Genomic DNA, 24,735 nt, shown 5'->3' on the forward strand with positions numbered 1-24,735 from the left:
GTGACAGGTACTGTAGCAACTTTTTGGACTTTGGGGTCCAACTAAACAAGGCCTTAAAACTGAAATTATGGGAAGCGGGTGTCCGTCCACCCGGACGCTCCGTTGCTACGCCGCGACGCTAGCCCAACAACCACCTCTTATATGCTCGTCCACTCGCCCCGCAACCGTTCTAAAAAAACTCACCTCACCACCACGACCGCGCTCTGCTGCGCCGCCTCAGCTACCGCACTCTCCACCGTGCCTCCCCTCCATTGTGTCTCCGCTTCACCGGCCGGCATCTCCACCGTGCCCAAGCGCGGCAGCCGGTCTTCCTCCCTCTCCACTGCGCCTCCCGTCCACCACGACCTTCTCCACCAGACATGTCGTGGCCTTCTCCACGAGAGCGGCGAGCTCCACGCCAATGACGAGCTCTACGCCGATGAACTCCACACGCCGATGAGCCTCTATTCGTAAGCAACAAGGAAATGTTGCGCTGAAAGAGAATGTTGCAAGCCTATGTTTCAAGCGTTTCAGATGTTTCGTACGTATGTTACAAGTGTTTCATATGGATGTTGTAAAAGTAGATTGAGATGTTGCATATGTTGCATTGGTTGTACACGTATGCTGCAAGCTTTTGTTCCTAATGTTTCATTTGTTTTTTTCGGATATATATTCTAAGTGTGTTTATTTGGATGTTGCATATGTTTCACACATATGTTGTAAGTTTTTTATCTAGATGTTGCGTATGTTTTACAATGGTTTCAAATGTTTTTAAGGTGTTTTTGCAAGTGTTTCAGATGTATGTTTTAAGTGTTTTATCTATCTTCAGACGTATGTTCAAGTGTAGTATCAGAATTATTCAAAAGTAAATCGAGTGTTGCTCTTCCTCCTCGCCTACTGCTGCCTCGCCTCCGTGTCTCCTCTTTCTTCTAGCGCCGGCTAGGCATCCGACCCAGAGGCATAGGCAGGCCTTGTCCTCTCCCCCTCTTCTCGATGTTGGTGACATTTGGGATGGCGCGGGCTCCCACGTGAGGCGCGCAAAACCGAGTGCAGGCACGAGCGTACGGATGTGCCTGTCCGGACATTGAGGCCGTAAAAGAAATATTTTTAACGAGATTGCGTACTAACGCAAGGCATGGTTCTTTATATATATATATATATACATATATATATATATATATATATACATATATATATATACATATATATATATATATATATATACATATATATATATATATATATATATAACACGAGACATGCATTAGCTATTTCTCGATACTACATGTCAATCTGATACTGTTTATTTTTCAATAAATCGTACAAAATTCTTCAATAGACAAGTATACATCTGTTGGCTCGTATAGTCGTATGCTGCACTTCAAGATTTGACCTATATATTTTTGTAAAAAGGCTTACGAAAATGGTAAAATTGGAAAGACTCACTTCACCCTGCCCTGTCGTCCGATTTTTTTACAATTTGGCCTTTTTTTTAAGTTTCTCACAAATAGACCCCTGGCGGAAAGAATTCAGGAAATAGACCCTTAGCTCGGCGCCATTGATGCTGGCGCCGAGCTAGGCGCCAGCGTCTCTGGCGCCGAGCTCCTGGGCACGGTCGATGACCTGCCAGGGGGCTCGGCGTCAGAGTGACCGGCGCCGAGCTCCCTGTATTTAACCCCGGCCCAACCTTCTTGCCCGAGCGTTCTTCCTCTTCTTTCTCCTCCCTCTTGGGTTTTTCTCTCCCCACTTCACCCTACCTCACGAATCGTCATATTGGACCTTGAAAACCTTGATTTGATCCGTAGATCTTCAAGAGCAAGGTATCCTCGCTCCCCTCCTTGTTTTTTTCGCATCGATTCGGTATATATTAGTCGGATTTTTTAACCTAAGAATCGTCATCACCTAGGGTTTCATTGTATCCCTCAATATATGTATTATACAACCGTAGGTTGATTCCAAGGCGTAGAAAAAGCTAGCAAACCTAGGCGCATGTAGTTATGTTATGGGTTCATTGTTGTGGATCAAATGAGAAACCCTAGGTTTAGGGTTTAATGTTAACTGCTTTCGGTTCTTAGAACGAAATTGGTTGTATTGTAGTTATGGTTCTCATTGACATTTATTTGTGATGTTTTGATTTATGTTTGTTAAATTACATCCGTTTTGTTAGATGCAAGAAATGTTTCGGGAGGAGTTTTGGCGAAAACGGGGTCGTCCTCGAGAATTATACCCCGACGCGTCTAGCAAAGATGCCCCTGTCCCTCCTGACCTCCCTATCCCTAACTGTGACTGTGGTTTCCTGGCCCATGTTTTTCAATCGAAACATCCAGACACAGCAGCGCGTTGCTTGTACACATGTAGTCGGTTTAATGTAAGAAATTGTTTGCACTATCCTTTTTCTTTATTTGTGTAAGTATGCTACTAATATTTTGTTGGAATCTCGTTGTGTAGGACCATGAGAGGTGCTTTTTCTTTCAGTGGATCGATGGTGCAGACAAGTTTGATCCTAGGTACCTCTTTTTCGACGATTGGTTTAGAGGGAGGCATCCACGTGAGCACTTCAAGTGGTGGATTCCACCCCCTAACCCTCCGCCAATGATGGCTAAGGAGAAGCACCTAGCCGTAGTTAGACGACTCGAGGAACCTCCTATGTGCGATTGCGGAGATCGAGCTATGATAAACCCTGAGAATACATTGGAGTTTGTGTGTCCAAACAAGCATGAAGTAAGTGCAAAGTGTATGTGTTGAAATCTTGAGCTATATGTGTTCATGTATTAATGTCTCATTATTTAGGTGTTTTCAATGGCGAAGTATCGTTTCAAGGAGTAGTTGTATGGTCCTAAGAACCAATGGCCGGAAGAACCGCGGAGGGTTAAGGAAAAGAAGAAAGAAAGGGTAATCTACAAAGCACCTCATGTCATGTGCGAATGTGCTGTAAAATCCAACTATGGCCTAGTCCCTTCGGAGCTTGGAATAGGCCATTATTGCGGCCATATGATTGAGTATGATGAGGTTTGTTATTTTTCTGGTAAACATGAAATCATATTTTGTTTGTTTTGCTAAGACATATATGATATAATATTTCTTTTGAACAGAGCACTAGAAAATGCAGCTGGGAATGTTATGATGGTCAAGCTAAGTTCTTGGATGAACTGAAGAAGAGGCAACTAATTGCACAGAAGAGGGGATATGGACCTGACTACGTCAACCTATTCGTTAAACATCACAAAGAAAAGATGTGTGAGTTTGCTAGACAGCACGATATTTGTAACCCGATCGATGTTGGGCTTAACAAATAGGGATTGGAGAGGCGGATGACGTTACAGGAGGAGAGGGCAAGGAATGAGGCAAGGGAGGAGACAAGAGTACAGATGCAGGTCTTGAACGAGCATGTTGCTACATTATGTGCCAGTGAGTGCTTGAAAACTTTTTTTCGTTGCCTGGTTTTAAATGTAATATAACCGCGTTGCTAATTGATTGTATTTTATACATGAAGGGATTGGTTATAGCGGGAAACATGCGGCAGAGGTGGCTCGTGCAAGGTATGAGGAGAAGAAGTTAGATGATCATAGATCGCGAGCTGGTCGCACCGTTCAATCACCGATTGTGTTGTCTGATGAGAGAGACAAGGATGAGGACGACACTGCCAGACTGAGTGAGCTCATTGCTCTAGCAGAGGCGGGCATGCAGGCGCAGGAGGCTGAGGACGACACTGGCAGACTTAGCGAGCTCATCGCTCTAGCAGAGGCGGGCATGCAGGCGCAGGAGGCTGAGGACGACACTGGCAGACTGAGCGAGCTCATCGCTCTAGCAGAGGCGGGCTTACAGGCGGAGGAGGATGACAATGCGTTCTTCACTCAGGCCGTAGCGGCCGCAGATGAAGCGGAGGCCACTTACTACAAGCGACAGGCAGGTCAGAGCAACGTAGTTGAGCCTAGCCATAGCAATAGGGTTGTAGTAGAGGACTGGTACTCGGATGATGAGTTGCTTACTCAGTATATTTTAGACTAAGGATTTAGAAGTGCATTTGCCCCTATGTCTACTGTCGGCACGTAGTTGTAGTATTAATATGTTGTGTAATGTGGCATAGTATTGAACTTTTCATTATGTGGTTGTTTTCATTATCTATGGTCTTAATATTTCGCTTAATGATACGGACGTATTGAAATATGAACACGTGCTGCAAAAAACCTAACGACGTACGGCATTATATAAATCAACACACGAAACACATCAAATGGCATGTGACTACATGTACCGAACCTGGGTACAGAGTTTTCTTTGACTAAACCTAACATGCCTTAGGTAATTAAACCATGCCTTAGGTAATTAAACCTAACATGCCTTAGGTAATTAAACCTAGGTACATGTGAAAAAGATAAAGTCATCCTAGTAGTGTGGCCACATAGCAAATTGTGTTGCACCTTCTCCATAGTAGCCTCCCGTTGTTGTTGGTGGTGGTGGCGGGGGTGATGTGGGAGGCCCTTGTTATTGTGGTTAGGGCAGGTGCAATATGGATCATTGCAGAGTGCCTCCTATGAATCGGCACCATTGTTGTTGTCGTCCTATCCGTCGTCCTTGTAATCGCTGCTAACTTCCCTTTCTAGATCGAAGATACGGTCCCATAGGTAGTAGATGTACTCCGCATACGGATAAAATAGGTCGAGGATCGACCCACCTACTGAACCCATATTTTTCTTCGGCCAAGGAAGACTACAATAAGTATGTCGTGTAAGTTATATACAAGACAAACATATTGAAGAAACAAATAGTAATAGCAATTACCCATGCTCGCGGGCATTTGAAGAAATGACGACCTCCATCTATTCCCTCGGTGAACATTTGCACTAGGCAGTCCTCACCATGCATGCATTTTGGCCACTCTTCTTTCCTTTCATCGTATCCTCTCAGTGGTGCCTCTTTGGTGAAATCACTTTTGCTCTCAACTGGAAACCTCTCATAAAGAGCTTCCTCAAAGAAATCAGGACTAAGAGGACCCTCCCACCCCCAGGTAGTTCCCTTCCCCTTTCCTCTCCCTTTGGACGACCCTCTAGACATTGGTACTACAACGAAAACAAATGCTGAGGAGTGTTCTTCTTCCTTGTTGTGTGTGTGAATGAGAGGGAGTGAGTGGTTATTTATAGGTTGAGAGGAGGAATGGAGGTCTCTCAGTGTGCCATGTCAGTGATCCGTGTGCCTCTTCACCTAAGCCCTTGGATCAAACAATAATAAGATGGATGGTGGAGATAGAGTGGAGTTGTGCTTCCTTGCATGCCAATACTATATCAGTGATGTGATAATTTGATGCTGTCCCTGTATCTGAAAAGTCTATGTTTATTGTCTGAAAAGCATAGATTCGTTCACTGTTGCTTGGTAACCCTAGATTAATCTACAAAGTGTATGTACGATACGTTTGGATTATACACGTTCTAATAAATTTATAGTTAATCTGTGTACTACATTTGTGCCTTTATAGAAGTGTAGTATGATTAATGTTTTACGGGAAAAATTCGCAACAGTTTGCCTTGTTTTAGGAGCATCCACAGTTACAAACAGAGACATCAATATATATTCCAAACATTTAATCATCCAAGGAGCATAATGCAACCACAACGAACATCACAACCAACATAATATGTCATGCAAAGTCCAAATAGTCCACAATGTCCTTACAGTCCCAAATAGTTATAGAAAAGTAAATACAAAATTCATAATAGTGCATACTGACAACTACCACATCCCTCACTGCCTCCTACTCTTGCCCTTACCCTTGTGACCGAGAGAGTGTAAGGGTCATGCGGACGGCGTCGCCTAGTGCCTAGAGGCGGTGTAGGATGAGTCGAGGGAGCGTCATGGAGCTGAGAGGGGCCAAGCTCCTCGTGCCTCTTGTCCACGTCGTCGTTGTTGTCGTCTTCCTCGTCCTCGTCCCCATCCCCTGTAGCTACTTGACTAGAGGAACCCAAGCCTTCTCTTCCTGCGGAAGGAACGTACACGTCTTGCGTCGTGTCTGTCCTGCAACCACAATGACCAGCCGCACGGCGTAGACGATGTGACAGCCTCTGTTGTACAAAACTATGTTAACTGAAAGAATATAACGTATTAATGATATGTTTGAAAGAATATTTTTAATCTTACATCCAGGAAGCCAAGTATGTAGTCGTCATTGACTCTCGGCCGAACGCGCTCGATCTCTTCAACTGAGCATTTGAGTGTATTGCCCTGCAACAAAGTTCTCAATACTAATACTTCTGAATAGATAGCAATATGTTTTGTTTTCTTTTGTACAAGAATCTAACGTATTATAAGGGTTATACGGCTCGAAGGTTGCACTAACTACAATAGATAACTCCTAATGTCGGTCCAAGAACGCCTAATGTATTGTTATGCAACTTAACGTACAAACATAAGGCAATTGGCTTACCACTCTATCCAAGATCGGTCCTGCCTCCACCTGCCTTCCTGCACGAGTCGACTGGTCGTACGCCGTGTCTTCATAGTCGGAGGACTCGATGTCGGCGTAGTCAGCTTTGGTCCACTGTAGCCTTAGCCTGCACCGTGTCGCACGCTGGTACCAAGCTTGGTACCACCTGAACTCACGGTTAGTGTGCGGCTCGTTGTTGTCGTCTACGTTGTCGTGCATCTCCTCCCATTCCTCAATAAAGGACTGGTGGTGCCTCTCCCAGTCATAAATCTTCTTGTTCCTCTGACGATCCAACCTGCACGTATGTCATTGTTACATGAATCCATGTACGTGTCACCATATTAATAGAAATGGACCATCATCATAAGACATTTGAAATATCAAAACACTTACTTGTGTAAGTCAACGCTAGTCGAGAACAGAGCCGTAGGCCAAAGCTGTCTCACTCCAAATTGGCGTGCAACCCTATCTGGCAGGTGGAACTCGACAACATAGAAGCAGATTAGAGGGCACCTCATACTATAGAAGTCGTTGGTGGCCCCACAAACATTGCTCAGCTGAAAAGGAAGTGCGTCCTCTCCACCATATGGCTCCCACTCCACCTGCAACATGTCCAAATAAGATGTTAGATGGTATACTAATCCTTTTCCAAGAAGCATGGAAAATAAAATTTACTTACATTAGACGCCGTCAGCATGTCTAGCTCGTTTGTGTACTCAATGTACGCCCGGTCTATCCTCGTGTGCAGAACCCTGACCTGGTCCCAAAGGTACGCCCACGTCGGCTGGCGACTTGGAGGCTGACCTTGGAACCACTCACGACGATCCAAAACCTCTGGACGGCCAACTAGAAGACGAGTCCACATCCACAGCTGTAATAGGTACACGCATCCACCAAGTGATGGGTTGGACAAAGACCGATGACACCCCTCGCACAGCTGACGGTATAGAAAACATAAGACTGCAGAGCCCCAGCTGTACTGACCCGCCTGGTCCCAGTCACTGAGGCAGTGGATCCACATCCAGGACGCACTGTGACCCATGGCGTCGGGAAAGAGAACACAGGCAAAAAGGTGTAGGATCCCACTGTGGGTTCTAGGACAAATGTGCAGAAGGTCCTGCATCGAATAAAACATAGTCTCATGTTACTTCACGAACACATGTATGAATAAAACTTATAGATTATTACCTGCCCCAGCGCAACCTCATATGTGCCAGCCCTTTCTCTTGCCTTTTCTAGGTGTGCCTTTGGTTTTGGAGCCCATATCTCTCCATCACTCCGCAACTGCAATGCATGGGCGTGTCTATCGTTGAACCAGGCAACAAGCTTATAGAAGGTGAATTGAACGATTGCATTCACGGGCATACCACGTATCCCCAATAGCAACTTATTTGATGCGGTTCTGACCTGCTCCAACTTTTTCTTAAAGTACTTGTCCTCAAGCTGTCGAGCAGCCTTCTGGAACAGATCAAAGTTACCCTTGACACCATCCTTCCGGAGTAGATTCTCAGCAATGTGCCGAGTACACCAACGATGGTGCAACGGTGCATACCCCTCTATCTGCTCTCGCACGACATTAAGTATGCCCTGATGCCTATTAGATATGACGCCAACCTCCCTACCAGGCCCAATGAAAAGGTCCTAATATGGCTAGAGGGGGGGTGAATAGCCTATTTAAAAATCTACAAATCAACTAGAGCAATTTGATTAGTATGACAAATAGCGTAATGCAAACTTGCTCTAGCTCTACAAGGGTTGCAAGCCACCTATCCAACAATTCTAGTTGCAATGAATACTTAGGCACATAAACTAGCTATGTAATTACTCACTAAGAGCTCTCAACCTTGCTACTCTAAAGAGCTCAACTAGATGAATGTAAATAATAAAGCAAGCTCTCAATTCTAATTACACTAAAGAGCTTGTATCAACTAGTTTGCAAGAATGTAAATGAGTGAGTAGAGCGATTTTACCGACGTGTAGGGGATGAACCAATCACAAGATGAATATATAGCCAATCACCGGGAGAATGACAAAGAAGAGAGACAATCGATTTTCTCCCGAGGTTCACGTGCTTGCCAACACGCTACGTCCCCGTTGTGTCGACCAACACTTGGTGGTTCGGCGGCTAAGAGGTGTTTCACAAACCTCGTCCACACGATTGGACACCGCAAGAACCGACCCACAAGTGAGGTAACTCAATGACACGAGCAATTTACTAGAGTTACCTTTCGGCGCTCCGCCGGGAAAGGTACAACTCCCCTCACAATCACCGAAGGCGGCCACGAACAATCACCAACTCGTGCCGATCCTTCATCGCTGCTCCAACCGTCTAGGTGGTGGCAACCACCAGGAGAAACAAGCGAAATCCGCAGCGCAACACGAATACCAAGTGCCACTAGATGCAATCACTCAAGCAATGCACTTGGATTCTCTCCCAATCTCACAATGATGATGGATCAATGATGGAGATGAGTGGGAAGGCTTTGGCTAAGCTCACAAGGTTGCTATGTCAATGAAAATGTGCAAGAGAGTTGTCCCTTGAGCCGGCCATGGGGCAATAAATAGAGCCCCCATCAAATAGAGCCGTTGTACCCCTTCACTGGGCAAAACACGCTCTGACCGGACGCTCTGGTCATACCGACCGGACGATGGCCCTCAGCGTCCGGTCACCCGATGGACGCCACGCGTCACCAGCTTCAAACGCTGTTCGTCAGATTTCAACAGCTATGAAGCTGACCGGACGCTCCGGTCAAAACTGACCGGACGCTGAAGCCCCAGTGTCCGGTCGTTTCCAGTAAGCTCCCCGAGGCATGTTTTTTTGACCGGACGCGTCCGGTCCACCTTGACCGGACGCAGACCAGCGTCCGGTGCTCAACCCTACCCACTATGCCGTCTGACAGCTCGACCGGACGCAGCCTTTCAGTGTCCGGTCGCTGAGTGACCCAGCGTCCGGTCAGTAGACCGACGCCAGCATCATTTCGACCAACTCCATTTCAACTCTAACTTCTTCACCCTTGCTCAAATGTGCCAACCACCAAGAATTTTGCATCCGGCGCAATAGAAAATAGACATTTCATTTTTCCAAAAGCGCTGAATCCCGGGAGAGAGGGACCCAAACCCATCTCAACCCTGCAAACACCTTGTGCACATGTGTTAGCATATTTTCATAAATATTTTCAAGGGTGTTAGCACTCCACTAGATCCTAAATGCATATGCAATGAGTTAGAGCATCTAGTGGCACTTTGATAACCGCATTTCGATACGAGTTACACTCCTCTTAATAGTACGGCTATCTATCCTAAATGTGATCACACTCACTAAGTGTCTTGATCACTAAAACAAAATGGCTCCTACATTTTATACATTTGCCTTGAGCCTTTTGTTTTTCTCTTTCTTCTTTTCCAAGTTCAAGCATTTGATCATCACCATGCTATCACCATTGTCATGATCTTCGTCATTGCTTCATCACTTGGAGTAGTGCTACCTATCTCATAATCATCTTGATAAACTAGGTTAGCACTTAGGGTTTCAACAATTAACCAAAACCAAACTAGAGCTTTCACCCAACCACGTGTATCTAGACTAGCCTCAAGAACCATCCCCAACTGTCATTGTTCTCCTTCTCAACCAAGGCAAATGCCAAAGGAACCAACTTGTTGTTCGCGTCACATGATATGGCTATAAGAAGTGTGCCCTGGTATTTGCCAATCAAGAACGTACCATCAATGGAGAAGATGGGACGACAGTGCCTAAAGGCCTCGACACACTAAGGGAAGCACCAGAAGGCACAGAAGAATATCTGTCTCCCATCCTTTCATGCATTAGGTTTTGGGATATACTCATAATACATGCCTAGATTCACCGCTTTGATTACATTGAAAAGAACTGGTAGCTGCTCATACCCATCCTCCTAGTCCCCATATATCATCTTCCACGCTCGCTGCTTAGCCCTCCATGCTTTACCATAAGTTATCACATATCCTCCATACAACGCTTCAACGGTCTTGATAATTGTTCTCACCTTCATGTTGTGTTCTCCCTGCAAAATTTCAATCAACCGCTTGATAATGAGGGTAGATGTCAACTGCCGATGCCTCAGTGTCAGCTCATGGTCAGCACAATTATATGGCCCGACAACTTTTGTGATCTTCAATTTTCCGGTTACCTGTTGCTTCCTTGCACAAACCCTCCATGGGCAGCGTTTCTTGTCACACATAACTGTGTAACGACACTCCGCATATGAATGCAATACCCTGTAAGGCCTCTTTCGTATCACTGCAAAAGCCTGCAACCACCTCTTCAAAGCAGGGAGGTCATTGAACACCTTACCATTCTCAATTACCATGTTAGGACCGGCCTCAGGAGCTTCTAGAAGCTCATCATCACGTCCTTCTGCAAACGCCTGATCGGAATGAGCAAGATCGCTGAACTCGTGAACTCTAGGATCACGGCGGCCGGGAAAGATACGCCTCATCATCTCAATATCACTCTCCGTCAGCTCTCCAAGTCCTGTTTGACCCATGGAATCAAGAGCCCTAGCCATCTTATATGGCTCCGAATCATGCATAATTTCAACACTATTTGACCCATGGAATCCATCTCCAAAGTGCACTTGCGCAGCAACAGGGGGCACATCCACATTCTCAGGAATGTCTCCTGCAACATCATTACAGAAATGAGGGAAGAATGAAAGAAATAGATGTAAGGAACGGGGTAAGCTCCTAAAAACCATGCGGTTAAGACACTTACTCGGATGATTCTGTGTCAAAGGGATCTCATAAGGAGGATCTGCCATGGAAAAATGAGTCTGATAACCATCTCTAAATACCGCATTGGGAGCAGATTGAGCATCGGGAACCGTAGGTGCATTCTGCACATGCAGGTAAGGTTCCAGAACGGGAGGGTTGATGTATGCCTAATGATCCATTGCTGGGGTAAACCCATGAAGGATGGGATCAGCTAACACCCGATGCACAACCATGTCCAAACATTGCAGCTGGCTCTTCATAGCCGATCTTACATAGTTCTCCCACTGATCCGCACAACCAATTGAGATAATTCGCCTGAAGATGTTCAGAGGACAACCTAGGTGCAGTACACCATCAACTGCAATGCCATCATCTCCAAGGCAATGCAGCTCCTCCCGAGCCCTTGCAACCATGTCACTAAATGAAGGCCTATCATTGAATAGCACAGGCGCGCTTTGCATGTCAAGAAACTCAACATATCCATAGTGATCACTTTCAACGATGCCTCCATGATATATGGTCACTAGGTTGTCCATCTAATTCAAACACGTAACGAAACACATGTCCTTTAGTCCAAATTAGACGATAGATAGTACCTAACAAGTACTTTCTAACTACAAACTAAGTAATCAAGATAATAACTACGTATATATTTACAGTGTACTCACTAAATAGCTAGATCATATGTAGATAACTAAAAATGTAACTACATATCTAAGTAGCTATCTAACTATATCTACGTGCCTATATGTCTATGTTTCTATCTATCTACATATATATCTCACTAGATAGGGACGAAGATAGGAAAAAATTTAGGAGGGGCTAAACAACGGCAATTAGCGAGAAAAGAGGTTCAACAAATCTCAGCCCCTCCTACCTGTACATCTACAGCTAAAATTTCAGACGGCAGCTCTACGGGGCTTCGCTTGCTCGCGAGCGGTAGGGGGCTAGAGCCCCCCTAGCCCCACCGCTGGCTCCGTGCCTGTCACTAGATCACTAACTAAATCAACTACCTGAGTCATCACATTAACTAATAAATAACAAATGCCAACTAAGTACGTATATTGTATATTCATAATTTTTATCTTTCCGGGCCGACGGACGATGGGCGTGGGTTAGGCCGAAGATCCGGGCCGGCGGTGGCGCGGCAGACGACAACGATGGCGCGCGGCGGGCGCGGGATGCCCAGGCCTACGCGCGGCGAGTCTGGCTCGACGGGCGCGGGAGGCACGCCGGCGGTGGACGGCGGCAAGGCGGGACGAGGCCGACAGTGGAGGGCGGCAAGGCGGGCCGCGGCCGAGGCCGACGGTGGAGGGCAAGGCGAGGACGGTGGCGGAGGCGGCGCGGCGGCCAACCACGGGCAACGGCTAGGGCGGCGGCGGCGCGGGAGCAGGCGCGGCGGCGCGGGCTCGGCGTGGGAGCGGGCGCGGCGCGGGGGCGGTGGCGCGGCGGGGGCGGTGGCAGGCGCGGGCGCGGCCTCGAGCGCGGGCGCGGCGCGGCGGGGGCAGTGGCGCGATGGGGGCGCGGGGGCGGGCGCGGCGGTGGTGCGGGCAAGGGCGGCGGTGGCAGTGCGCGGCTAGGGCGAGAGGGAGAAGAAGAGAGGAAAGACGCGGGCCCGTTAGATATTTCCGAGCTCGGCGCCAGAGTGAGCTCGGCGCCAGTCACTCTGGCGCCGAGCCCCCTGGCAGATCATCGACCGTGTCCAGAGACGCTGGCGTCGAGCTCGGCGCCGAACTAAGAGTCTATTTCCTAAATTCTTTCCGCCGGGAGTCTATTTGTGAGAATTTTTTTTTAAAAAAAAGAGCTAAATTATAAAAAATTCGGGCCCTGCCGGAACAGCATGCAGTCGCCACTTCTCAGCCTTTTGTTCTACCGTTCACCCAGCGTGCTCTCTCTCTCTCGTGCGGCAACTGGGCGACCACCGACGCCGACGCCCTGCCCAGGCCTTGGTTGGTCCCTTCCCAGGCCCTCGTCGCGTCCTTCGCCGGCGACGAGCACCCAGCAGGTATGCGCATCCTCTCTTCCGTTCCTGCTGTGCGAAAAAACGGACAACTGAACCCTAACTTATGCTATTTATATTCGGATCTGTTCTAGTATATACATGCCTATTAATTTCGATTTTTCCCAAAACGTGTTGGGTTTTCAAGTGTACCACCATGCCCTTTACTGGGTCCGCCCCTGCTTTCATAGTTAGGCTGGTTGGGGTCCGGCCAAGCTGCTGTCCTCCTTCCCGTGCATTTGCGGTTGTCAGAGCTCAAAAGATTCAGCTTCCCAAGAAGTAAGTGTTGTGAAAATTCTGATACATATACTTGCTTTTTCTGATTTGCCCACATGCATGTAATCAAGCGCTGTACTGTATGGCTATTGTCAAATCAATGTATCTGGTAAAATGGAGGTGTTTTAAATAAGATGTCGATTTGTAGCCGGTCATTTGGACCATACTCCATAGAACAGAATTTATCAAATTCTATTCTATTGTCACATAGCACATACTCCGTACACCATTGTAATTGTGATGGCATTGTGTGGCTTGTTGTGCTGGCAGTGCATTTGGAAACTTGAATAAGCTTGCCATTGTGGTGACAGTTACTGATGCTAAACTCAACTATGTTTATTTAGGCTCATAATATATGGGAATGTGTGGTCCTAGATAGCGTACAAGTACCGTGAGGGAAAGATGAAAAGAACCTCAATCGGGGAGTGCAATAGAGAACCTGAGATCCGATGCGAACAATCAGTCCTATTTCACTGTCACCACCTTTGCTTCTTCGGTTGATGTGTCTCAGGTGACTTTCCTATCTAGGACTTCGATATACAAAATATATACTACTGTGAAGCATAGATTGCTGTCTAAATAAATGGAAAATAAAAATTGATAGACTTCCTTTTATTTTTTCTTCAAATCCAAAAGCATTTCATTCTTGTCGCCTACTTAGCTTCTCAGAAACTCAAGGAGTAGCTGATGAGATATTTTTTCAAAACAGCTGACAATGGGAAGCAAAGCTGTAAGGCGGAGCGAATCCGGAAAGATTGCCACGGCTTTCGCGGTAGCTCGCTGTTGCTTGTTCTTGGCGTTGTTGCTACCTTTTTTGTTTAATTGTTAATTTGTTATTTGATCTATCCATAGTTGTTAAGGCGTCGCTATACCGACGACATATCGTCGCCATATCGCCGTGGCGTTTTTCTGGCTCTCGCCACGGCGACGCCACGGCTCCGGCGTTTATGGCGTCCGCCATAGCGCCATGGCGTCCCCGTGGCGCCGATTTGGCGTCCTGTGACGCCTTTGTGCGCTGTGGCGGGCGTAATAGACGGTGAGGGTGAGGGTGAGGCCATGAGGGTACCTGTATAGGCCGAGTGGCCGATTGGAGCCCTCCGAGACCGAGCCTGAGACGCAACCGCAAGCAGCCCTCCGAGCCGCCGCCGCCGTCGGCCGCCAGGACGGTCGCCCTCCGCCCGCCTTCGCCTGGTAATCCGTCCGCTTCGCCCTCCGTTGGCCTCCCCCGCCCTCCGTCGGCCTCGCTCGAGCCCGAGCCGGCCACCCCCGCCTGGATCTCCCGAGCCGCCGGCTCGCCGCCTGGATCCGCCCGTGAAGTAGTGAAGCTCTCTTGTCTCTACTCCAAGGTTCAAAAAGGCAGAGTCGGACGGCGGGCGCGGGCGCGGGTACGGGCGGCGGCGGGCATGGACTGAGAGAGAGCTGCGGGAGAGGGAGAGGAACCGGCGGCGGCGGGCGCAGAGGCAGAGATGCGGGCGCGAGAGAGATGCGAGAGGAAGAGGAACCGGCGGCGTGCGGGAGAGGGAGAGATGCAGGAGAGGGAGAGGATGTGGGATAGGCTGTAATGTGGAGAGGTGGGCCGTTAAATGGGCCTTCTTCTCTTTCTCCCTATTTCATCACCCCTAATCTCCTATTTTTTTTCCTTTTTTTAGGTATTTATGCATGTATTAGCCATCGCCTAGAGAAACGCCTAGGCTCTAGGCCGTGGGTCGCCGCCTAGAAACCGCCGCGCCGATGTGTGTATGGCGTCGCCACGCCGCGCGCCATAGACGCTGTAAAGGTGTGAAGGTGGTGGGTCGCCACGCCTCGCCACGCCGCCGTAAAAACTATGGATCTATCTTTACTAGACTACTAGTATTTGCTTACTCAAAAGTAGTTGTTCCTCTGTTGAAAAAAAGACAGTTGCAATTAAAAGAGTCGGGAAAAAAGTGCTAAAGGCCTACAGTATGCCTTTCTTTTCTTGAGATTATCTTATTTGAGTAATATTATATCTCAATTTCATTTACTTCTAACACAGAAAGAGGCGATTGGATGAAGTGTGCTTAGAAAGGTTTCAACAATACAGTAGAACATACATCCAGTCATGGATTCTTCAAGGTTCGTTCATTCTTTTGATGATTCTGTGCATTTTGATCCTTGTGCTTCTGAAAGTGGTCATATACAAACAAGTAGCCCAGCATTCCCTGTGTTCTTCCAATGTTATTTTTCTTCTGGTTGCTCATTAGTACCTGAGCAAATTATCTAAGTTTGTTTAAAATCCTTATTTTTTTTATAAAATTTTGTTTCCTGTCACCTTCAAATATATCTCTGTTGTTAGTGTATAGATTGCTTAGATTTGTTCTGTTTAATTGGTTGTTCGAAAAAATTACATGACATCCCTACTATGGTAGGAAATTTCTGATATCATTTTGATTTTAGACATCTGCCTTTTTAATTATATACTTTGTACCCAGAACTCCGCCTATGGTGGGGCGCCTTTGGTGTCCCAGCATAGCAGGTCCCAAGCCCTGGTAAAGGAGGAGGGTTGTGTTAGGCGCGGCGAGCCAATATAAAAACTTAGCCACTTTAATGGAGATGAAACCCAAAAGAAGCCTACCCCAACTTGCTTGGGACTGAAAGGCTATGTTGTTGTTGTTGTTGTATACTTTGTACCCAGAGCCATACTTGATAAAACTATTCTTGTTTATTGAACCTTTATCTTTCTGTAGGTAAAGTCATTGTGGATGGAAGAGTTGTGAATAAAGCTGGAACACAAGTATCTGACAAGTCTGTCATCGACATCAAGGCTGAAATACCAAAATATGTATGTAGGTGATGCTATTACTCCTTTCTGAAGCTTACAGTCATCCTCTCTACCTTTTTTTTAAAATAAAATAAAATAAAATGCAGAGCAGGGCATAAGCTTGAGGCAGCCATCAAAGGATTTGATATTGATTGTGATGGAAAGATAGCCCTTGATTCAGGATTATCAACAGGTGGCTTTACTGACTGTTTACTTCAGCATGGAGCATCACATGTTTATGGTGTAGATGTTGGCTATGGACAGGTTTCTTTGCTTCTTTGATGTTATCTAAGTCCTATCACTTTATCTGTCAGCTGCAGGTAGTTGTTACGCATCTCCAGTAATATGACTCTAAACCTCAATGTGTCCTCCATTTCAGGTGGCTGAAAAAATTCGCACACATGAACGTGTTTCAGTGATTGAACGCACAAATTTAAGATATCTATCTCAACTGCCAGAACCAGTTGACTTGGTGACACTGGACCTATCTTTTGTCTCCATTCTCATGGTATAATTTAATGTCCACTTTATTATCATGCACATTTAGCAGCCAGAAAGTTATCTGTGTTTAACATTTTCTAACGAAACACGTATCATATAGCTGATATGTTAATAAAGTGAATGATGCATTTTACCCTAGTTGTTAGAATAGTGCCTTTTTTTTGGTCTGTTGTCTGTTTGATTTTTATTCTGTGCTCACAATTTCCTTTCTTTTTGGTTTAGTGCTTTCTTTGTATAATTAGCGTTATAAAGAATTACTGAGCTTTAAAATCAAGTTCTCATGAAGCTATGTTTGTTATATATTGTAAAACAACCCAAGAAACTGCACAGATGATCAAATAAAATTTCAACAATTATTAGGCGTGTCATCAGCTTCAGTCATAGTTATTAAGGCGGTAAGGCGAGGTGCGGCGCCCGACCCCCTTCCAGACGCCTAGGAGTTTAAGGCGCGAGGCCAGGTGACGCCATACTAACATCTTAATATATAATACCACTAGAAATAAGAAGCAAATCATACCATATAATATCATAATAAATAGTGCTGCTACAGTACAGGGCACAACATAAAGTAGCAAACTAGTAAATCTGAAATCTCTCATCTCTCAATAGGAGCAAATTAGACTCTAGTGACATAACATAACTTAATTACTAGTGCTGCTAGTCCATAGCAGCCACAGATAGCAAGCAACCAGCAGAGCAGAGGAAGAAGATGCAAAACAGAGTCCACGCAGCAGAGCAGAGGAAGGAGGGAGAAAAGGACGCACCGAAGGCGAGGGGCAGATCAGGTGGGGATTGGGGACGGCCTCTTCTCTTCCCCTCTCTCCTCTGTTTCCCTCTCGCTCTCCGGACGGCGGACGGAGCAGTCGCGACGGCGCGGGAATCGCGGACGGGACGGAGTCGCGCGGACGAGCTGAGTCGTGCGGATGGGGCAGAGTCGCACGGGGCAGCCGCCTGCGGTGGCGCCAACGCCGGATTTCAGGTGCTCCGCCGCCCTCTTCTCTCTTCCTCTATCCTTCCTTTCCCTCTCCCTCTCTCAACTGACGCGATGGGGATTGGAGAGCCTCTGGCGGGAGCTGTAGGCGCGCCGCAGCTTCTTTTCCCGCGCCAGCGAGCGGCGCTGCTCTTTCCCCCGCACGCAGCTCAATCCTTTTCCCTTCCCGCGCGCGGTCCTCCCTCCTTTTCCCCCGCGCGCGGATCGCGCTGCTCTTTCCCTTGCACCTTTTCCGTCCAGCGGCGTCCGCCTCAGCTAATCCGACGCCTTGGCGACGACTTTTGGCCCAAGGCGACGCCATATGCGAGGAGGCCGCGGCGAGCACGACGCCACGGTTCAAAAACCGCTCGGACGCCTACGCCTAGGCGACGCTTAATAACTATGGCTTCAGTAAAAGTAAAATAGTAGAGTAAAAACATACATTGGGAAAATTGAATGCATTTTCCCCTATGTGAACGTATGGTCCGACTATCCAAGTCTGTTCTGTTTTTCCTTTCATCTTATCTTTACCATGTGTTAGAAAAATGATTGTTTTTCTGTTGTGAAAACTCATTCCTGGTATAGTGTATAGTTTGCATGACATAAAGGGTTAATGGCTTCAGACTCAAGTTCGCTTTGTTATATACTCCGTATTGTTCAAGAACCCAATCAACCACACATATGACTACCAGCGATTTTCAGAAGTTATTAGCATGAGATCAGCCTACCCCAACTTGCTTGGGACCGAAAGGTTATGTTGTTGTTGTTGTATTAGCATGAGATCAGCTTCACTGAAACTGGAATAGAGTAGAAATGCATTAGGAAAATGAATTGCATTTGTCCCATGCGAATATGTGGTGCAAGTGGGTAAGCCTGCTCTACTTTTTTTTATTTCATTTGTATTTAGGTGATGCCTTATATTACCCTAGCAAAGGGCGGGCCTGGTGCAAGCGGTAGAGTCTTACCGCATGTGACCGGAAGGTCCCGGGTTCGAGTCGCGGTCTCCTCGCATTGCACAGGCGAGAGTAAGGCTTGCCACTGACACCTTTCCCCAGACCCCGCACAGAGCGGGAGCTCTCTGTACTGGGTACGCCCTTATATTACCCTAGCATGGACTTATGTTATCTGTGAAATCTAGGTCATGCCTGCTGTTATCAAAGTAATGAAGACGGATTCTACATTGATAACACTTATCAAGCCTCAGTTTGAAGCACGTAGATCACAGGTAAGATTGAAGGGAAAGTGTGGTTCTTCCCAGCTGGAGTTTGGGCTACTTGTTATATGTACATTAATATTGATAACCCAATCAAATAAATCTTGTTTGATCTTGCTCAGGTAGGAGGTGGAGGGATTGTTCGAGATCCTCTGGTTCATAAAGAGGTAGCAGTTCTGCTTTGCTTTCAACCTTGTTCCTATAGTAATGCCATTAAGCTCTTGTAAAAAAAAATGTTATTTCTCAATATTTTGTATTCTGACTACAGATATGTTGCTTCCTTGCAATGGAGTGCCTATTTACTGCTGGAAATTGAATGATAATTTGTTGCGTACATAAAATAAAAATACTTCATTAGGATCTTCGGTTATCCTGAGAAAGGGTGCCATATTTGTACATAAAATAAAAATAATTCATCAGGATCTTTGATTATCCCGAGAAAAGGTGCCATATTTGTGATGTTAGTTCTATTGTCTGCCTTTACTTCAAATATTGTTTTCCCATTGAATTGTAACCTGGGAATCACTCTATTTTGATCCATTCATTTCAGGTACTGGATAGAATAATTTCAGGCGTGGAAAAATTTGGATTCTGCAATAAGGGTTGGATCGAATCTCCTATAAAGGGTGCAGAAGGGAATAAGGAGTTCCTTGCTTGCTTTCACAGGATCCCAGTATCAGAATCACAGCCAGAGGTATTGGCAAAGGAACCTATAACCTAGGATGTTATGAGAAATTACTCATATGACCCTGTTCGTTTCTCTTATAATCCGTACTTTTTAGTTTGTTTTTTCGGCCGGAACAGTGTTTTTCTCTCACAACAAATTAGCCGGAACAGTGTTTCGGCTTGTTTTTTCAGCGAAGCGAACGGGGCCTATGAGCATGGTTATCAATCAGAACACCTCCCCGTAAAGTATCAGCAAGTGATGTTGATACAGTTCTGATATTTTTAGTTGTGAGATAAAATTTGTCCAGCTTAGTTCAGTTCTGATACTAGAGATACAAAATTTTGAAACACATCCTGAAGTTTCAGGGGTCTGCTTTCTGTTCCCCAGGAGAGGAAGAACACAGAAAATCGTCAGCCTTTTGTTCATCGTAGAGTTCTATAACCGGATTGTGACATAATTTACTGCTCCGTTGCCTAAGAACAAACACAGAAAATCGTCAGCCTTTTGTTCATCGTAGAGTTCTATAAACCTGTTTGTGACATAATTTAATGCTCCGTTGCCTACTAAACACTGAATCATGCAGTTTTTACTTAATGTGTAAAGATGCATGAATTGTGTTCTTTTCCAGCAAAATTTGCTTTACTTGCATACTTGCATTATGTGCCCTTGGTTGCTTATTCTGATACTCTAAATATCTGGTCACCTGACCTGAGCCAACAAAAAGAACGTTTCAATATACACAACTGATCACTAAGGCCAGCCAAATCGTTGTACACTTCCGCTTGAATTTAGGTGAAGAACTTCCCTGTTTCATCTATGAAGATAGCCTGATATAATGAAAGAGAAACTATATATACATACAGCATGTTTAAAGTTTTCCAGTTCTCGAGGCATTTTTCTTCATTTCAACTCTAGTTTTGAGAAGAATCAGTACAAGTTCACCGGATGCTGTCGTTGAGCCATAAAAGCTATGGTAATGCTCTGTTTAGGCGTCCATGACGGACGCACCTTCCTGGGCCTGCAGCTGCACCGGGGCCTGCAGACCAACCAAATAAGCCTCTAGTTTTTTTTTTTATTATTGTGCGTCGGCCAGATAAGAATAAGAATAAGAAAAAGAGACCTCCCTCTTTGTCCATCGTCCATGGCGTTCCCTTCCTTTACTTCCTCAAAACTCTACCACTGCCACCTCCACCGCTCAAGCCCCCACGCCCATCGGACCTCCCTTGTCGCTGCTCTTGCTCCGCCACCAGCTCCGCCTGATGGCACGGGCACACCGCCGCGCCCACGCCTGGGGACAGCTTCCTTGGCCGCTAGCTGGCCACCGAGGCCATCACGCACGTGCTCATGCCCGCGATGATGACAGCCACCGCTAGCGCAAGCAGAAGCGCCGAGCCTTGGCGTGGAAGCCCTTTGGCCTCGTGCTCGTGCTATGCGGCGCCTCATTGCAGATCGCTGAGAAGGCCGCATAAGGATATGTCGCACATTGCAAATGTATCTTTTAAATGTTTCAGATGTTCTAGAGGTACGTTGCAAGTGTTTCAGGTAGATGTTGCCAAAGTAGATCGAAATGTTGTACATGTTGCAATGGCTATATATGTATGTTTCAAGTGTACGTTTCTAATGTTTCATCTATTTCAGACGTATGTTGCAATTGTTTTTCATCTGAATGTTGCAAAAATAGATCTGGATGTTGCATATATATGTAAGTGTTTTAGGTGTTTTGGTTGCAATGTTTTGCAATAGCTACACACATGCTTTCATGTGTTTTGCAAGTGTTTCAGACATATGTTGCAAATGTTTCAGCTGTTTCGGATCTGGATGTTGCAAAAAAGGTAGATCAGATGTTTGCACATGTTGAATAGACCCACTTACCATAGCCGCCTGCTAAAGCTACTGGGGCACGGTCGAGCGGGCACCCGCGCGTGGTCGGTCGGCACGGGGGCCGCCTAGGTGCACAAAACAAGCGGGCGCGGGAAACAGGTTACAGGGAAACGACCAGGAGGCACGGGCATCCGGACGCACGTGCGCGTCCGGACATTCATGCACTAGCATCTCCATAAAAGCTATCAGTTTGTCACAGTTCGTATCGCTGAGCAACTAACCGTGTGTTCATTTTCACCGGTTGGCATGGACACATATATCAACGTTCAGCAATGAACTAGCATCAATTCGGAACGTGTTGTACAATTATGAGAAGATGCATTTTTGCAACTTGGAGGGCTAAGATTCTCCGCATGAAATATTTATCATTGTAGCCACATATATTAATTCCCTCTGATCATTAATAGATGATACTAGGACAGCCAAATTAGTCGCTATTTGCACTAATTTGGCTGTTCTGACGCAATCTCGAGGGGGATAGATACTTATTTGATTGGTTTTGCATTATTTTTCCTTCTCCCCAGCTTGAAATCTAGTGGACGTACAACAGCATAAGGTCGGTGAATAGAAAATTTGGTGGGATCTGGGTCGACAATTTCACGTGTGCCCCCGGAAATCTAGCTCTGATAAGATTCCTATTATTGCAGGGAAGGGAAGCAACTTGTACTTTCAGATATATCATATAAGGCCTTGTTTAGATCACCTCAAAATTCCAAGTTTTTTCACTCTCTCTCCATCACATCAATTTTTAGCCGTTTGCATGGAGCATTAAATGTAGGTAAAAAAATAACTAATTGCACAGTTTAATTAGAAATCACGAGATGAATCTTTTGAGCTTAGTTGGTCCACGATTGGACAATATTTACCAAATAAGACGAAAGCGCTACTATTCATCGGGTTGCAATTTTTTGCAATCTAAACATGGCCTAAGCGTCTGGAAGATCAATGGCCAAAGAAGAATTGCATCACCCATTGTTTAATATTTGACTAATCATTCTGATCTACTACTTTATTTTAGAAAGACAACTTAAAAAAAGAGACCAAGTTTCCAAATGTTGAAGCAGGAGTAATGTACTGACTAAACTTTACGGATTGCGCATTTTATATTGGAGTCTTGGGAATTCAGAACACAAATGGAACATCTTGGCAATGAGCATCTGAATCTGATCATCCGGCCATGCAGATTGACTTTCGTTAAATATAGGAGTTTATATCCTTGGTGTTGACCTTCTGAGACAGGATAATGAACAGTATAAGTGAGCTTTGACAAGATTAAAAATTGTGATAGATTCTATTTCATCGTTCTTCTCAGGTCAACCGCTAAAATAAGAAGCATCCACCTGAAAGACAAATTACCCACTTTGCACAGATTTTTTATTGGCACTGCCCAACTAGATTCCTTGTACATTTGAATGTAGCATAGCCGTAGAACCTATGCAACATTATCTTTTGCAAAATACTACTTCATCTATTTTAAATTATAAGATATTTTGACTTTTCTTTATTATTATGTATATATCTAGACATAATTTATATTTATGTATAACAAAAACTGTGTATCTAAAAAAATTAAAATATTTTATAATTTTGAATGGAAGGGAGTACTTATTTTGCTCTAGTAGCTGTCTAGTTCAGTTTGTTGCGCTGCTTTTGCATTATCTATCAAAAGAAATCACGATTTTCCTTTTTTACAGCGGTTGTCATTTTGGCTGGCTGAACTTTATTATTGCAGAAATTGCGGAAAACAGAAGTAAAAAATCAAGAATTGCTTAATCATGATTATTCCCTGGCTCAAAAGTCCATGATGCATTAAGTAAGCTTTGATCAAACGGCGAGGTGCACTGAACTACATATACTCCTGTGTTCCTCTGTTTGGAAACGGGAGGTTCTTTGCATCGGACGCATAGATATGATATGAGTCATCTGGGAATTGAGAATCCGATGGAGAGAGACGATTGATTCAATGTATTTGCGATGTGATATGATGATTATATGACGTGTCTCTGATCTATCTATCCTGGAGGCACTCACAGCCTGTTCGGCAGGGCTGAATTGGCTGGCTGGTGCTGGGGCTGGACCAGCCAGCCTAGCTAGCCAATTTCGGCTTCCAGCCAACCGCTGGTTTTCAAAAGTCTACAGAATGGCGCCAACAAGAACAGCTGCTTTTTACATCAATAGTAGCTCATGCTGATTTCAAATTTTTAAATTCAAACTACCAGCCAATTCAAGCTCATGTTGTTTTCGAAATTACAGCCAACAACAATAGGTTCAACCATGAATTTATGGTCCGTATGTGACATCCACACAACCCACATATATCATTTGTTCCATCCATTCACAATAACTTGTATAACATTTACTAACCAAACATGATGACAGGTCTTAATGCACTAAAATCTTCAGCTTCAGAGAAGACTTACAAAATCTCAAGGTTCATCAAATTTGCAATCTGATCTGGCAGTACACCAGTCAATTTATTGTTGTTAAGGTATCTGAGAGACAAAACTCAGCACTCACCATTCACGAGAGGGAAGAATTTGGTATCATGTTGTATTTTCACTTACAGTTACAGATTTCTCAGGGAAGGGAGGCCATTCCCATTGCCAACGTCACTGCAAAAGGAGAATTTATTATTTGCCATAAGTCCACGACATCTCACAAACCAGTATAGTACCCATGACTTGTTAACATAATTATGCAGCTTTGTTTACCCTTTATGACCACCGTCAGGAGTTTCATTCACCAAGCGTGGAAACTCAGCTTGATTTTCCTGAATCAACCGCAGTATTTGTGGGTTTTGTTTGCCTAGCTCTTGAAGCATTGGCTGCCAATCAACAAACCATACAATCATTGATCACACCCAAGTGAAATTATTAAAATATGAAAGGGCAAGAAAAATACTAGGCAATAACACGGTAAAAGCACCTGTAAGATTTGAGGATTAGCCTGGACCAACTGAAGCAGTGCTTGAAACTGATGAGGACAAAAAATAGTAAGTAAATTATAGGCTCATTACTTATTTGTATATACGAAGATGCACAGTTACTACCTGTGGAAGCTTTCGCAAGGCATCAAGGGCACCAGATCCTGCACCTGGAACAACACCTGGATTGGCCCCACCACTTGGAACACCCTTTTCAGAAATTTAGTATCACAAAAGGTAAGAACTAATATTACAGAAAGGGAAAACTGCTTTTAGGACAAACATGGATAAATGTCAGTTAACTATAACTGGAACTTGCAAGGATAAGATGCACTTGTGCCGTGGATATCATGACGTTTGCAATCGGAAGCACAACTTCA

At 45.3% G+C, this 24,735-nt stretch overlaps 3 protein-coding genes across 11 annotated transcripts in view; 2 read left to right on the forward strand and 1 right to left on the reverse strand.

Moving 5' to 3' along the window:
- LOC136531839 (probable RNA-dependent RNA polymerase 4) overlaps positions 1-278 on the reverse strand; it is a 9,001-nt gene extending 8,723 nt beyond the window's left edge. The window contains exon 1 of the mRNA XM_066524466.1: positions 189-278. Within this exon, the coding sequence (XP_066380563.1) occupies positions 189-278 (90 nt within the window). The remainder of the gene's footprint in view (positions 1-188) is intronic.
- Positions 279-12,306: 12,028 nt separating this feature from the next.
- On the forward strand, positions 12,307-12,726 carry LOC136531840 (glycine-rich cell wall structural protein 1.0-like). Its single transcript, XM_066524467.1, has one exon. It carries the CDS (start codon positions 12,307-12,309, stop codon positions 12,724-12,726), a length of 420 nt encoding a protein of 139 aa, XP_066380564.1.
- Positions 12,727-12,986: 260 nt separating this feature from the next.
- On the forward strand, positions 12,987-21,486 carry LOC136531842 (uncharacterized). Of its 9 annotated transcripts, none has more exons than XM_066524476.1 (11): positions 13,109-13,151; positions 13,337-13,424; positions 13,766-13,932; positions 15,436-15,515; positions 16,127-16,229; positions 16,308-16,464; positions 16,580-16,708; positions 18,810-18,896; positions 19,007-19,051; positions 19,435-19,578; positions 19,713-20,145. In XM_066524476.1, exons 3-11 carry the CDS (start codon positions 13,871-13,873, stop codon positions 19,761-19,763), a joined length of 858 nt encoding a protein of 285 aa, XP_066380573.1. In that variant the 5' UTR covers positions 13,109-13,151; positions 13,337-13,424; positions 13,766-13,870; the 3' UTR covers positions 19,764-20,145. The 9 variants fall into 9 exon arrangements, with proteins under 9 accessions (XP_066380567.1, XP_066380571.1, XP_066380568.1 ...); XM_066524477.1 differs by having other exon boundaries at positions 13,133-13,151; positions 13,341-13,424; XM_066524474.1 differs by lacking the exons at positions 13,766-13,932; positions 19,713-20,145 and adding an exon at positions 21,355-21,486 and having other exon boundaries at positions 13,018-13,151; positions 13,294-13,424.
- The last annotated feature ends 3,249 nt before the right edge of the window (positions 21,487-24,735 follow it).

The sequence above is a fragment of the Miscanthus floridulus genome, unplaced genomic scaffold (genome assembly GCF_019320115.1).
Source record: "Miscanthus floridulus cultivar M001 unplaced genomic scaffold, ASM1932011v1 fs_453_4_5, whole genome shotgun sequence".
NCBI lineage: Eukaryota > Viridiplantae > Streptophyta > Magnoliopsida > Poales > Poaceae > Miscanthus > Miscanthus floridulus.